The sequence below is a fragment of the Zonotrichia leucophrys genome, chromosome 11 (assembly GCF_028769735.1).
Source record: "Zonotrichia leucophrys gambelii isolate GWCS_2022_RI chromosome 11, RI_Zleu_2.0, whole genome shotgun sequence".
Classification (NCBI taxonomy): Eukaryota; Metazoa; Chordata; class Aves; order Passeriformes; family Passerellidae; genus Zonotrichia; species Zonotrichia leucophrys.
In genome coordinates this window covers 10871144-10887510 of record NC_088181.1, presented here as the reverse complement: position 1 = coordinate 10887510, position 16367 = coordinate 10871144, and the positions used below count along the sequence as shown (strand labels likewise).

The 16367-nt window shown below is 39.0% G+C and overlaps 1 protein-coding gene across 8 annotated transcripts in view; it reads left to right on the top strand.

The window, feature by feature from the left end:
• Positions 1–16367, top strand: part of FTO (FTO alpha-ketoglutarate dependent dioxygenase) — a 227171-nt gene that overhangs the window by 63372 nt on the left and 147432 nt on the right. For all 8 annotated transcript variants that reach the window (XR_010441656.1, XM_064722834.1, XM_064722835.1 and 5 more), the window contains one exon: positions 3509–3628. Coding sequence is in view for 7 of the 8 variants with exons in the window: in XM_064722834.1 (XP_064578904.1) it covers positions 3509–3628 (120 nt within the window). In the remaining variant the exon portion in view is untranslated. The remainder of the gene's footprint in view (positions 1–3508; positions 3629–16367) is intronic.

Sequence of the window (16367 nt, the reverse complement as noted above, 5' to 3'; positions counted from 1 at the left end):
GGATTTTAGCATCTCTAGTGGGCAGCCAGGTGGAAGTTTAAATTAAACTCAGCTTTGTTGTCATGGTCTCCCTCACTAAAACAGCCTTCAAAGGAATATCTGAGTAATTGCAAGGTATGTGCTGTGTGTTAGATGTGTGAGTCACTTCACTGCCAGTGTGTACTTTGTAGTTGTAAGTAAAGATAACCTTAATTAAGGGTGCTCAGTGCAGTTTGTCTGTGCAGCTCATGGCCTGGCAGTCTGCACAAGCTCTGCAGTGGCAGGGGTAGGAGGGTGAGCAGATGCAGTTACAGGACAACAGCCTGACAGCTCACACACAGGCACAGCCAGGCTGTTGTTTGGTCAGGAGTAGTTTATCCCAAAAGACATGGTCTTGCACAATTCTCTGAATGAAACCTCTTGCTCCTCCTGCTTGGCTTTGCTAAACATGTACAGCTGCTGAGGACATCCCAAACAGCTACAGGGCACCTGGGGAAAACCACTGGCAACTCAATTCTTGTTAAAGGAACTAAATACTGCTGGACAGACAATGTAAATGCTCATACATATAAGAATAAACCTGCAGAAAAGATCTTCACCAGCCTGTTCTTCACATTGCAAAGAAAAGTTTTCTTGCTCTGACTAATGCAAAATCTGCTAATAGTTCATGTAGGTGTGAGGTTCTTTCAAGGCTTCTGTATTTGCCATCACCAAACCAATATTCAGATGTCCTCAGTGTAGTAAAACACCAGAGGTAATCTTCTTTGTGTTATGGGATTGTGTTGAAAATATGGCAGGTTCCAAACTAAGTGCTTAAATTTGTAAAGTAGGGGTATGTTCACATCAGGGTGTTTGCTCAGCTGTGATAATCAGATCCTGATTAGCATGATTAAAACTAGAGACTGAATTGGTTGCCCTGTTGCTTGTGAGGCACAGTCACTTTTGCCTGCAGCAGATCTGTTTTTATGGCAGCAGGAGATAAATTGAGCTTGCAGAATGCATGGGGAGGCAGAGACCTGGGCTGGCTGAGTTGAAGGGCTGTGGTGTCAGACTGTGAGGTCATGGGTGAGAAGGGAGAGGTGCAGGCAGCCAAAGGAAGGTTGGTTAGTTTGTTTCTGCACATTACAGTGGCCTGACAGCATGGTTGGTGGCTACTAGTATGGCAGAGAGGAAATACAGATCACCTACATGTGTGGCATTGAACAACCAGTACTTTTCAATAATTGGCTGAGGAGCATTGCCTCGCAAAATGTCAAATGTTACTGTTGGCCTTTTACTACCCAGTATTGACAACAACCTGAAATTGGCCTTTAATCATTGCTTAAAGGACAACCTGAAAATATGTTGAGAGTAGGCACATGAGGCCTGATTCTGAGCTGACTTGCACAGATGTAAGTCATAAGTGAAAATCAATTGGAAGATGAAAATTATTCCTCAGACACTCACCCTGTATATTTTTATATGTAAATATGTGTAAGCTATGTCCTCTTCAATCATGTAAAATATTTTCTAACGATAACTGAAGTTAGTTCTCATGTATGGGAGTTTCCAAATTAAAACTCTCTGACAAAATCCTTAGCAAGAGCTGTTCACCTGAGAGTTTTGTCACAGAAGATGAATGTTCTCTAACTTCCATTCCAGTAGGGCTAGAAATGAGCTTTTTGTGTCTCTCCAGTATTGAGTGTTGAGGTTTTTTTTAGTGGTACAGCTTCTCCTTTGCAGGGAAGGAGATAAGCCAAGAGAAGTGAGTTCCTGCTACAGAGAAAAGTTATTACAGAAGAGAAATCATGTCCCCCTTGCCTCATCAAGATAATTTTCTGTCTCAGAATCAACAGTTATCTGTTCAGAGGTCACAGTTCAGAGCAGACACTTGGCAAGCAGTTTAGTGGCCAGCTTGGAGGGTGAAACATTTTCTCCCCAACCCGAATTTATTAACCCGGGTTAGAGCCGCACAGAGATGCTGTGGGATGAAAGCAGAGCAGAGTTTGATAGCTGTGTGAGGTGTCAGTCCACATCATTAAACAGCCTTTGCTGCAATTAGGTACACACTGACCTCTGATGAGGCCAGCTAATCCTGCAGAAAATGAACTACCTTGTTGCTCTACTTTATGCCTTAGACCTAAAAAACTACTCTCTTGTGTCAAATTATATATATTTTGTATGGGATCAAGATACATTTAAATTTTGGCCAATATGCCAAACTGCAGTTAGAGTGAAATTACATAGATTATTGCAACAAATCAATATGACTAGGTAAAAATCAGATTGACTGAAACAGATGTATGATGAGTCATATTTTAACATTGATTTTAATAAATTTTTTTTTTCATTGATTAATGGCCTCGTGATTAATTTTATGCAACTTGTTTGCCAGACAGTGCATAATAGAGGCCAAAAAACTCAAAAAGAAGTGAAGAAAGGAAAAAACCAGTTCTTAAAATTCTAACTGAAGAATGGTATGCTCAGCTTTTCCAAAACTGCATATACTGGTTTTGTTGTTCTGTTTTTTTTTTATACCAAACCATAACTGGATCCTTCATACCTCATTAATATTATAGAGGAAACAAAGTTTCCTTCAGCTTTTTTTAGGAAGGATGTCATCAAACTTATGTGCTAAAAACTCACTGGCTAGCAGTCAAGATTTTTAAAAGACATTTTAAAATCTGTCTCTGCCAACTAATCATGTTATATTTTACTATAATATTCTTTTTATACACTGAAAATGTAAATAATTTTTATTGTACTATTTAACGCATGGACCAAACCTTTAGTTGATGTTAACTGGACCACTTTCAGATTTCTGTAGTGTTCAGTTTTCTCTTTTAGGAAAGGGAGTGTTAGGTGACAGCTTTGGGCAGTTTTCTTTTTTCTCTCACCTTGGTTGGTTGTCTTTGTTTGCATCTTCAGAGCTGAGCAGGGATAAACAAATCTTCTTTGTGGTACAAATAATGATTAAAGCAGCTTTGAACTCAGTGTGAAACATAGCTACCACAACAAAGATAAATATGGAATTCTGAAGACCAGGACTATGGATTACTCTTAAAAAGCAGCATCTTTGCTAACTGAGCTGTCTGGTGCAGGATGGGAGGCTGTGATTCCTTGTGTGCCACCCTCTCAATCCAGAGCAATGTTATTACTGCAAGTGTTTTTCCATCTCCTGTGACTGGAACAATTTGAAACCCACAGTGTTAACCACAATGAGCCAGAGTTGGTGCATATTTGGCTGGAATTTTTAATGTTTGTTGTACATGTACACCATGTAAAAAACAGGGGGAAAAAAGAGAGTTGAGTTTTGCACCTCTCTGGGTTTGAAGAGAGTAGCTCAGGTCACAAATGGCTGTGGAATAGGAATAAACAGCTGGGTGTATTTAGAGATGAACAGTAAGGGTGTGTTTAGAAATGACATGCTTTGGTCACTGACTCCTTTCCTATGGGACTGTTCAGGTACAGCTGGATTCTTGCATTGCCCCATTCCTGCCCCAGATAAGGACTGTGGGTGTTTATGGTGCCATATGTTTTTATCTTGCAGGTTGAATTTGAGTGGCTTAGGCAGTTTTGGTTCCAAGGCAAGAGGTATTTGAAGTGCACTGATTGGTGGCTTAAGCCTATGGCTAAATTGGAAGAATTTTGGAGAAAAATGGAGATTATGGTAAGTACTGGTTTTAAAGTTTAAAGCCTCTAGGGCCTAATTCTGAGAGCACTCACAATTATGTTTTTAATTGTACTGTAGTAAAGGGTTTTAGACTTTATTCAGAACATATGAGAAGCAGAATCAATGTCAGCCTTTCACTGTCTCCTCTTACTTTTATCCCCCAGTAGCCAGAAAAAATGTGAGCAAATTCAGATCCAAAACCCCAGGATTTCAGTTAGTTCTTGACTTCGCTTGTTTTTAAAGTTTGAAAGCCTCATAAAAGCCTCATATGAGCCTTTTAGAGCCTCACAAGATGACAGCCATATATTGCAATGCTGTGCACTGTCAGCTCTTTTGTACAACACCCTGACAGACACCTCTGCAGTGACAGCAGTGGTGCAAGTGTCTGAGAAAGCTGAGAGCAGAATTGTTCATCTGGAAGTACAGCTGTCTGTGGTCCACCTGCACTCTGAGAGCACAGCCAGAACCTGCAAGAGGGGATTATGTCAAGAATAAATGTAATAATGATTTCTGGGTACTTCAAAGTGCATTGTACATTCCTTGGAAAGGGATTCAGTGCCAAGCAGTCTTATCCTGTTGCTGCTGTCCATGTAGAGCCTCAGGTGAGAGCCTGTGCTGTCACAGTTCCAGAGCAGTTGCCAATTTGCCTGGTTTTGTGTTTGCACTCAGAAGGGGCTGTGCTGGCAAACCCACTGTCCTCCTCTCCATACATCTGCATCAGAAGCTGCTCCTTGGTCATTTCTGCTGGCCACAGCATAAACTAGCCTCAGTTTGCCTGTACTGGCTTGGAAGGGTTTGTACTGCAGCTGAGGATGCTGAGTGCCATTTGTGTCAGGGCTGTGTTTGAGGTGCAACAAGAACCTTGGGTCTGACAGGAAAAGCTGTGGCTCAGCTGCTCCCATGCAGTGTGAGCTGCCCCAGCAGTGCCTGGTTCAGACTCGGAAAACACGCCCAGAAAAGTGGACATTGCAATTGTGGAATCAGTTGCCGCAAGAAATCACTGAACATTGAATTTTCCTACAAAAGGAGGGAAAATATAACTTGCTTATGTGTTTGGGTTTTATTTTATTCCCCTTTTTTTTGATGTTCTTATGTGCTCACATTCTTGAACGACCCTTATAATTTAAAAAAAATCTTTTGGTTTGTTTTTCTTTCAAATGACAACTTACTCTCTTGTAACACAGGCTTAGATGAGGTAGAGACAAGAATGTTTGATATTTTATATCCATTGTGTGTTGAAAACATGGAAAAACAGCAAACTCTGGAACTCTCAAGGGTTAGGTTTTCTGCAATTGGTGTGACATTGCCATGTGTCTCTAATTAGAAACATGGTGGCGTCAGTGTATCTCCTTTCAACAAGCCTCGGGATGATATTTATCAGCAACCCCAAGCTTGGGCCAAGACAGAAGCTGCTTCTAATTTATATTTTAAGAATCGCTTTAATGTTTTATGACTTATAACATATTAATCACAATTAATTTCGGCTATTGGAGGAGACAGAGGGGAATGTTAATTGGGGCTGTCTGTTTTGCCGGGTCTGTCTGTAAACTCGGGGCGCGCTCCGGGCGCGGGGCGGCTTTGGGCGCAGCGGGCGCGGTTCGCGCGGCGGCCGCCAGGGGGCAATGTTGAGCCGCGCTCCGGCGCTCCCGGCCCGGAATTGCGGCACCATCAGTGGGAGCGATCCCTGGTGCTCTCCCAGCCCCATCCCTGCTATCCCATCACGCAGGAAACCAACCCGGGTTAACAAATTCTGCAGCGATTTAGCATTAAAAGTGCACTGCTTTGGTGCGTGCTTAGCTTCCACGGCTAAGTTAAATCAAAAGAGTATTTTTGAAGGTACCCAGTAGTCCGCAGTCGATGGGTTGGTTTGTTTTTTTTTCCTCCAAATTTGTAACTTTAGCAGGATAATTCTTTTAAAAAAATTTTTAAAAAGAGAGTGATAATAATTTAAAATGCTAAAAGTAAAATGTCTCAGTGTTGTTGTTCTTGTTTTGGAAGGATTTTGCTGCTTACATGGAATTCTTTCCTAAAAGACAATATTTAAGCGTGTATTCTTCCTTTGTGTGTGAGCTGAACAACTGTTGATGAAGCTTTTTTATATGTGTCTAGAGTGATACAAAAGTCAGTCTCAGGGACCTTCTGTGCGTTTTTTTAGGTTTTCCCCTTGTTTAATAATTTTTGAAACTTTCTTTTCTTCTTTATCTCTGATTCTGCTAATTATAATTACTCCTCTGTCACGGCAGAGAATGATATTCCAAGAAGTTTAGCCCAAACCTGTGGGCTTTATTAAATATTTTTGTACATTATAGCAAGCACACAATTTTATCATAATGTTTATTCCTGGCATTTCTTTCCCTGAGGATAGTTTTACTTAGAGCTCACTCTTGTGATGTAAATGTTAAACCTTTCATTTGAATGACATTCTGATAAAACATCACATTTCCCACAGTATTACCTCATGAATTTATGAGCCATTAAATCCGAAGCAGTTTAACCAATCTTCCTTTTTTTCTCCCCCTCCCTTGAAAATATGAAGGCTATTCATATGTTGGAGGTTTTTTTTTTTTAAAAGTCATCCAAGATTAACACGTTATCGCCTGCAACATCAGGATAAATGCTTGCAGAATTCAAAGGGAGAGTTACCATTTGAAAAAAGACCGTACAGGCTTTGCTTTCTGGGTAAAGAGAAGTCTGAAAAGCTGAAATCTCATGTGATGTGAGCAAGTCTTGCTGTAGCTGTTCTGAGATTCAGTGGAGAGACAATTTGTCTCTCAGGGTCTGATATCATGCAAACCTTGCAATCTGACATTTATTTTAGCTATGAAAATCTGTAACCACCACACCAAATCTGTAAGAAATGCAGAAGTCCAACAGTCTTTTTTTGGTTATTTTGTTTTAGATTTATTCACATGAGAAAAGTAAAATGTAAATCAATTTTTGTTTGTAAATGTAAATCAATATTTTTGTTTGTGGAATGAAAAGTAAACATATATGGCTACAGTTGCATGTTGAATTTTTGAAGGCTTGTTTAAACATATCTAGTGCTCCTTAAAGAATAAAAAAGGGCCTTACAGTGCTATATGGTGTGAATTGTATTTCCTGCTTTGACAGTCCATTTAGCAATGTAGCAATGTATTTATATGGCAGTTGGCCTTAATAACCTTTATTGACTTTAGTGGGAAAGAGCCAAGACTGGCATTATTAAAATGTATCAATTTCATTGCAGTATAAAATCACAACATATATAATTATGTTTGGTAGGCTAGGCTCCATTTAATCCCACCTATTTATGCAGGAATTTGGCAAGAGAAGAGAGCGTGGAACTGAAATGTAGAGAAAAGTGTGAGTGACTTGGAGCTGCATTTAACAGCACAGCTGCTTCACTACTTAAAGGAATGAAACATAGATCTTGAGGAAGTAATTTCTTAATGGGATAACTGAAGCACAAGTAGTTGTTGCACCATTTGTTTCATTTTTTGGCGTTGATAACAGAGCTGAGGATAATGAAATGCTGCACACCTTTTAGTTTGTAGTCGTGCAAAAGCAGAAGTATGCACACTCAGTCTAAGCAGAATGATCAAAGTGGCATTTCATGCAGGCTGGTATCTTTCTGCACAACTTTCATCTTGATCTGTAAAACTTTTTAAAAACTATCTTTAGTCTCATTATTACTGTTATTCTCAATAACAGGATTTTTATCAGTTTACACAACTGAATTGAAATCAGAGAGCAAGGCTATTTTTTTGTAAAATTATTTTTCTTTCCTTTTTGAGATCTGTTTCATTATTTGCTCCTATTGCTATATATGAAGTAGTTTCAGCTATAAGCCACTATTGTCAGGGGCTTACAGCCTGACAGTTAGAATTGAGTCTACACTGAAACTTGAGCTACAAAATCTCAGCCCAGAGCCATTTTTTTTTCTCCCAAATTAAAGCAAGGGTTTAAATATGTATTTAAATCAAGAGCATTTCAGTTCCCAGATAACCATGAAAAGCTCTAAGAAAAAATATGCTTTTACAAGGAATTCTCCCAGCTTTTGTAGACTTTGGCATTTTAAACAACTAACCAATTATTTAAAAAAAAATAGATAATGGGATCACAAACAGGCTGGTTGGTTGTTTAGCTTCTTTCAGAAATTGCATAGCAACTTAACTGACACTTGAATTGGTTTGACCTTGTCAGCCAAAATTTCAGGAACTCTGAGGAATTATTTTAATTTCTCTTCTGGTTTTCCCGTGGTGCTCAGATATTGCAGTGTCACACTTTATTGGAGGGCCATGTGGCCATGGGTGATGGGATTTGCCTAATGAGCTGTGAAATGCAGGAACAACATGGCAGCTCCAAAACCCAAATTTTACCCATATTTATTGTCTTTTGGGGCTCTCCTTATCTGTTTAGGCCAGAGCCTTTAAATAAATGTATTTTTGGCAGATTATATTTTGTGTACACTGGAAGTCAGATGTTTCTGGAAATGTATCTTTTATCTTAAACAGCAACAACAAAACCTGATCCTGGAGACTTTTTTTTCTTCCTTTTTTTTTTCTTTTTCTTTTTTTTTTTTTTCTGGCAATAATTTCTATGACCCACATATTTTTAGCTGTCAGAAATGAGAGAAAAGATTGAGCATTGTCTGTAGTAGAATCACAATGAAACTGTAAAAAGAAAAAAAAGTAAAGTTGTATTGCACATCTTTGAGGAAAAAAAATTATTTACAATTCTGAGGGAATTCAGACTTAAGCTTCCAAAACAACATGTGTGCTGAAAGCACAAAAGACTGTGTTTATGATTCTCTTTGAAGTGTTTCTGCAACAGGATAAGGAAAATTTTAGAAACTGTCTGATAGTGTTCAGGGTAAATACTTAAACCCCTTTAGAGAATTTCACACACAGATACTGTGCAGCAGAAAAAAGGATACTTATGTTTCCTAAAGCTGCTACAGCCTACAGCTTTGTACTTAAAGACAGAGGTGTTGAATAGAATTCTTCTGAGGATACATCCAGTGACAATATCTGCAGGAACATCAGAGCAAACCAGTGGATAGCACTTTCTGCTTTTAACCCTTGCGTGAGCCGGCTGAGATCTGAGCTGCGTTGATATGAGCCTCTGTAACATTTCTGTGAGACACTGGGATTGTTCAAAGGGCAGCCTCACACTCAGCAGCGTTCTGGGAGAGCACTGAGGGTGTAATGTTCACTGGCCTGGGCCAGGAGAGGTTTGGGTCCCTGTCTGTGCTTGGGACAGGAGCTGCAATGCTGATGGCTCAGGTGGGGTTGGGTTGGGAGGCTGTGCCCGTGGTGTGGTCCTGCCTCTGCCTCCCCCTCAGCTGGACTTGCACCTGAGCTGCAAGTTTGGCATTTGCAGGTGTTGCAAGTTTGGCATTTGCAGGTGTTGTTGCAAGTTTGACATTTGTAGGTGTTCTTTGCACACAACTGGGTCTTGATGAGCTGCAGTTTTGGGTAACCAGACTTCTGTGCTCTTGTGCTTTATTCTTAGTGTAACAGGGCTTCTCTCTGTGATCCTCACTATTTTTGTACTCTCAGATGTATACAATTGTGTATGTACATTTTACATGTACACTTGCATGTAAAATGCCATGAGTTCTGTGCTAGAGTTTAAGGCATAAATGAGTTTAAGGCATAAATGAGTTTAAGGCATAAATGCATATACCACAATCACCAGAAATCAAATTTGTTCTCCCAAAACCTTTGGGAGATGGGTATACACTAGAATAACAGAAGATATTTGTATTAATAGTATGTTTATTGAGGCTTATTATTTGCTGTGGAAATAATGATGTTGTAGTATTGAGCTGTAGTTTTATCTGTCTCATTATTCTTTGCAAAGTCTTTCACAAGGGCCTGGAGTGACAGGACAAGGGGGAATGTTTTAAACTGATGGAGGGCAGTTTAATTTCGATATTAGGAAGAAATTGTTTACTGTGAGGCTGCCAAGGGCCTGGCACAGGGTGCCCAGAGAAGCTGTGGCTGCCCCATCCCAGGAAGAGTTCAGGACCAGGTTGGACAGGGCTTGGAGCAACCTGGGATAGTGGAAGGTGTCCCTGCACATGGCAGGGGGGGTTGGAACTAAATTGTCTTTAAGGGACCTTCCAACCCAGAAGATTCTATGATATGCTTTAATGTTCTCAGAAATATATTTCCTAGGAGAAAAACTTAATAAAAGACTATTTGAAGACTGGGAATAGTATTTCTTGAAAAGAAATTAATCCATAGTTTTAGAATTTGTTATATCCTATATAGAAATTGATTAATTATTACCAATATTTAAAATTAATTCTAGTTCTTATTTATTCAATCCTGGAAGTGATCAGATACAGAGCTTATGCATTGGTATTTGTGTATATATTTTTATGGACATGCTACACAGGAAAAAAAGGATTTGGTTTGATGTTAAAACTGTGAATTACAGTGGTTTGGCAGGAATAATTTGTACTGTGATTGTTATAAACTAGGGCAAGTTGTGATTTTGAATGAAAGTGGAAGCAAATGGCAGTATGACTAAAATGTCACCATCTACATTGCTGTATTTTTTTAATACAGCTAGTGTTGCTAAATGTGGTTTTATTGCTATTGTATTTTAGTGGCTCTGTAACCACTATAAAATAGAACACAGCTGCTTTGCTTTCCAAATGGCTTTGGTGGCAAAGGAGGTGACGTCTGCTGGAAGGCTGCTCCTGCTGCACTGATAGCTCTTCTTTCCCATCTGATCATCAGCCCTCCTAATTCCTAACAAGATCATGGGTGAATAGTGTTTTTGTAATGTGTTCTTTAACAGTTACTTCATCTTTGCTCAAAACTGCAGCTTTCATTTTATACATAAAGAAATATAACTTGGCTTCAGAAGCTGCTATGGAGAGCATTATGCCCTGATGAATTAGGTGCTGATTCTTTTACTGACCCTCTGTTTGACTTGTGCAAGTAACTAAGGTGTGGTTTTCAAAATCAGTCTGGCAATCAAAACATTGAGGTCTAACTTTGGTTTTAGATTGCAGACAATTTCTGATCTTAAATTCCTCCTCAGTTAAATGAGGCTATGATTTTTTTTCTCTATCTGACAATTACTTATTGGCTGTTTCCTAGGGAAAGGACATCCTGCATTTGAAGGGAACTGACAAATTTCTGCCTCCCCATATCGTGATTGGAAAGTATAGATGGGGCCACATAGTAGCTTTTATTATATTTTATCATTTTTTGTCAGATGGCAAATTCTGTCTGTTTAAGAAAGAGCTTACTGTGTTTTGGCTGACCCTGGTTGTCTCCTGGCAGCTCCCAGGTCTCGTTCTCAGGAGCTTTTGTGTGAATCTTCTTTGCACTTTGTTTGTCACTACACATGCTTCTGCTTAATGATCCTGAAGCTGTAGATATAATAATGTTTACTATTCTGCAGTAGGAAGATAATTACTGGCTTTTCTCTGATGTTACAAGTGAACATCAGATTTTGGCAGTTTTCCTTGGACTGCTAGTCAGTCTGAACTCTATATAATTTTCACAACAGAGGCAGTAATATAAAGTTTAAATCTAGCAAATCTTTTAAATTATTCCAGTAAAATAATGTGGTTGTTCATCACAATCAGAGTAGTTTTCACAGGACTCATTCTGAGTTTCTGTAATAGAGTAGAACAATGAAGGGGATGGTGAATCAGGCTGGATTGTTGCTGGGGGACAGGAATGGCAGCAGTGGAGCTGTGCTGGAGATGAATCCAGCTCTGTGCTCAGCATGCAATGATCCACAAAGTGCACTGTTAATAGCTGGGAACAGTGCATCAGTTCATGTTGTCTAGCTGCCTAGGGATCAATATCATTGTGTAATAAACTGAAGTGATTATTTTTATGTGTCTGTGGATATATGTATGCATATACACACTGCTAATAATTACATTTTAGCTCCATCTTCAAGCTGTGTCCTACATGCTAATGGATTAGAGCTTCACCAGCTAGCTAGAAGGTCAATTGTTTTGTGATGTTGTGGTTGGACTCAGCTTGGATAACTGAATTATGAGACTTTTTTACACGGCAGAGTAAGTTAACTCATTGTGATCCTTTGGGTTTCCTTCTGTCCAATGTCATGCTTCCATTTCATGAAAAAGATGCTTTTGTGCTGAAATCATTTGCAGTGGTAGGACCACAGAATTCACTCTTTTGCTCAGAAGTAATGATTGGTTGTGTTGCTGATGGATGATAGAAATTATTTTAAGATTAGTCTGTACAAACCAATTGATGCTGATGCTGGGTAGTGCCACACAGAGGTTGTACTCTTCAGGCTTCCATGAGGTGATAGAAAATCTGAAAATCTGCAGAGCCTTACATTTCTTCATGTCTTCTCTGATGGGCAAGAGGAGAGAGCATGATCGTGTTCATGTCCAGTGGTAATCCATCTATGCCCAGGAAGCAGGGCTGAGGCAAGATGGAATTAGTTCTGCATTGCATTCATGCAGGTGCTCAAAGCAAAAACCAATACAAATCCTGACCAGGTCCTACTCTGAATTGTTATAATGCTTTTGAAAGGATTAAAAATAAATATAATTAAGATTATTAATATTTTTCACTTTCAAAAATCTTCTCCTGTAGGTGTTATCTTGATTAATACAACCTTACAGGGACTGGTGCTGTCCCTCAGAGGAAGGAGAGGCTGCCATGCCGGTACACTTGTACAGTCCAGGCTCTTCAAAACATTTTTCCATTACTGATCTTTTGTTGGTTTTCATGTAGGATTTACTTGTTACATATACTTATAAAATATTTATACATTCATGGGTCAATTCCACTGGTGGTTGTTATGCTAAAGGAATTGTGAAATTGCAATAATTGCTAGGGAGACGATAAGATGGGGAAGACAACAGATGAACCAGTCTTGAAGACTCTTAAAATTTGTGGAGATGTTGAACAAAATAAAAAAAAAGTCTTACTGGTTCCTTTAAGAAATCCTAATGTTAAAAAACTTGATAACAGGGCTGTTTTCTCAAGTTTTTTCTTTGCTTTTCATCTTCGACATTTTCTTCTTTAATGTAAAATACTGTAATTGAATCACAGCATTAGCTGGCTTTTCCCAACAAAACAGCAGATTTAGGCTCTTTGCTGCTAGTTTCAAAAGTAATATGTATGGAGAGAGAGCACGAAGACAAAAATTGAGCACATAGATGTATAATCCCAAAGGAATAAACTGACTTCTACTAGACAAGCTGAAAGCTGATTAAAATATTTTTCATCCTTTGGGTATGCAACAGCTTTTGATGATGGAGAGTGTATTAATATTCAGCTTAGCTGCTTGTCGACACTGCAGACAGGTCCCAGGAAAGTCTCTGATACTGACCAGGTTTTCTCACTCTGCCAGAAATCTTTATGAGACACAGAGCAGCAGCCTTGTACCAGGAAAAGCCAAGATAAGAATACTGCTATGTCTTTATTTTAGAAATTGCTTTTATAGATTATTAAAGGATTGAAATTTTTAAAGAATTCTTTTAATGATATAAATGCATTTAAATGCAACAAAGGAGAAAGATTATTCTTAATTTTAAAATAAAGCTGCTGTAATCTATTCAATTTTCAATTTGTCTGAGTTGTTTGTTAACTTACAAAGATCCAAGTAATAATATCAATGATCAGGATTTTTTGGAGAATGTGTTCCTACTCAAATTATTTTATAACAGTCACATCTGAGGTGGTGGGGTACTATTTTACTAACTTTTTCTATTCCTTTGTAATGTAATACCTACCTTCCAGACAAGAATGAGATGTAAACAGCTGCTTTATCAGCTGATACTTCTTCTGTTCTTTTGTTGGCATGCTGACATATAGGGTGTTTGCTTTTTCCCTTCCACAGTGACTAAATATACACAGTATCTCTGGAAAACATGTCCTAGGCTGTGTGAGGTGCCTTTAGGATGGCTCCAGGGCCACATACTTCCTGTAGTAGGTGAAAGAGCATGGCTTAATCAGCTTAGTTAACTTAATTAAGCTGTGCTTCTTCTCATGGTACAGCTTTAGTGTATTTCATTTAGAAACTGTATTTCATAGTTGTGGAATGACACAAGGTTGGGGAGATTCTGTGGGATTTTTATAGTGGGCTTGAAAAAGATAAGATTTGCTACTTGTTCTGCAATGGGAGGAAGTGAACTAGAGGAGTGTGTCCTTTTTCCTGAAGATTTAAAGGGGAAAATTCTAATGCAGTTTAGATTGTAAATGCTTCTCAAACTAAGAAAGTCTAATCTTCTTTTTATCCCCATCTAAGTTCAAGATTTTTATACATCTCAAGAGCTGTCCATTTTCATCCCAGCCTTGGCTTGCCTGCTGGTAGATGTGTCACCAGATTCCATGACTCTACATTCTTTTATTGTTCTTTGAAAAAAAGCACAATAAGGCAGTGTGATTGTGAGAATGGGGATCTTCTCTCCACTGATCTTTGAGTCTCAGCAGAAGATATTATTACAAATTAGAGTAGTTTGAACTCAGTTGTTCTTTCTTGAGATGAGTTGCTCTTTCTGTTCTTCATGAGGGACTCCATGTTGAGGAAAAGTTCCTGATTTTCCCACTGGGGTCCTAGTGGGACCATCCTGTGTGGATAGAGGAGATTGATTAGCCAGGCACAGCTGGAAACAGTAAGTGCTGAGTGAGCTCTACTCACCATCTCATTGGCCTCACCTGCCTGGTTAATGCTGCTTATTTACTTACCCCTGCAGGTTTGTGGAAGAGTGAGGGGTGGGGAAGAAGCAATCAGGGAAGCAGTTTCAGCTGCCCAAGGGAAGGGTGGCAGTGCAAATGTGGGCAGAGGGTTGGGAACCTCTCTTGGCAGAATGGCAGCACTGAGGGTGAGGTGAGTGAGCACCCTGGGACAACAGCTCTGGAGTCAGTGCAGAGCTGCTTCCAGCCTTGGAACTGCCTGTGTGGGTGGAATGGACCTTTGGGTACAGTGGGAATAGAAAACAAGCTTGGCAGGAAAAGCTTTGGAGGTTGAGCCAAAGCAGGAAAGGATGGCAGAGTCTCTCAGACAAAAAGGAATGGTGTGGTTTGAGGGAAAGTAGGATGGAGAGGCTTTGCAAGTGGGAAGTGGCTATGGGGAAGATGGCAGAAGATAAGGGTGTAGCTGTGAGTCTTCTTCAAAACCAAATATTGTGGGTAGTGATTTCTTTGATTTTTTTTTTTCACCCATCCCTTTAAAAACTTGGTGTTTTGATAAAATTCTCTTAATTGATACCTCTGTGCTATAATAATACTACATTTAAAATAAGGGAGAGATAATCAAATAAGGGAGAAATAATCTTTGTTTAAGCAAAAAAATAATTATATTGAATGCAGAAAACTATTTAAAGTATGTTGGAAAGTATAGAATTTTGATTCCACATACATAAAATTATTCAGAAAAAAACAAGGCAATTATATATGCATAGATTTTTATAATTTTAAAAAAATGCATATAATGGTTAAGACTTGTGAATTTTTTTGTCTGTTTATATGGCCCATGGATGCACATATATATGTATGTGTATACAGCCATGAGCACACATGGAGGGTAAAATATTTGCCTATTTAAGTACTAAGCTGCTCTCCATAATGCCTGAAGTTGCAGAATCTCTCTTAACTGATACAATGTGTTAAGTTTCTCATATTAGTACTTCTCATCCCACTGCTTGGGCACAGTTCTATTATAGACTTCAGTGTTTCTTGATTATATGGGGTGTTATAATTTCCTGATGACTGGCTATGTTATTTATAATACAGAGGGTGTTAATCCTTTGGTGATTAACACTCTATTTGAATTACCAGAGGTCAAAGGTACATTCTTTTATTTGGAGTTTGGGCTTTTTCAATGTTTTTTCCTTTGATTTTTTTCTTCTAGAGGTTGTTTCATTCTCTGTTTTTTCTGAAAATAATTTGTAGACAATTTGGGGTGAGGAGGGGAGAGAAGAGGAGCATGGTTCTTCCTTAGGGACCCAAGTCTGTTGGAGCTGTAGGCATTAGAACATAAGTTCTCTTTGCACTGAACAGCTCCTCCAGAAATCCTCCATTTAAAAATAATGAAAATCTCATAATCAGAAAAAAATCATAGTAAAAAGCACATGGAAGAAGATTCTCCCTACTTAAGCCTGTGAAAAAGTAGATACTTCCCTCTGTCTCATTCTAAGCCTTTTTAGAAAGATTTATTAAAGATTATAAATGTGTACACATATATATATTTATGTATGTATACATATAAACACACACTTTATGAGGTATAAATATATATGGCTGTCATTTCAGGTGATGTGGAAGTACTGCAGAGATTCTTGTCCAGCTGCCAGCTGCATCCCAGTCATTGTGGTTTCAGAATTGAGAAGCTATATTGAAAGCCTTCAGTTCTTTCAAAGGCTGTGGCTGTGCAGAAGTTACCCTTGCCCTAATATTTCAGTCTTTTCTCAAAATACCATTGGGTTTTTTTTGTGTTTTTCTCAGCTGTGTTCTTTAAAGTGCTGGAGCTGACTGAGAGGGAAGCACCAAAGGATTTTTGCTGTTTTGTTTTTCACACGTTTCTGGGGTTGTGTAACCTTTCCCACAGCTCCAGCAGAATTCAGTTATGTGTCCAGGTGTGCTGAGTTGCTGTGTCCACCTGCAAAGCCTTTACAGTGTCCTACAGCCACTGCCAGTGTACACCAAAGTGCTGTGACACTGGCTTTGCTCCCTTCTGCGAAGGTGACCATTCCTTGATTGCAAATCTGAGTTACATGTTCCTCCTGGGGATTTCTTCA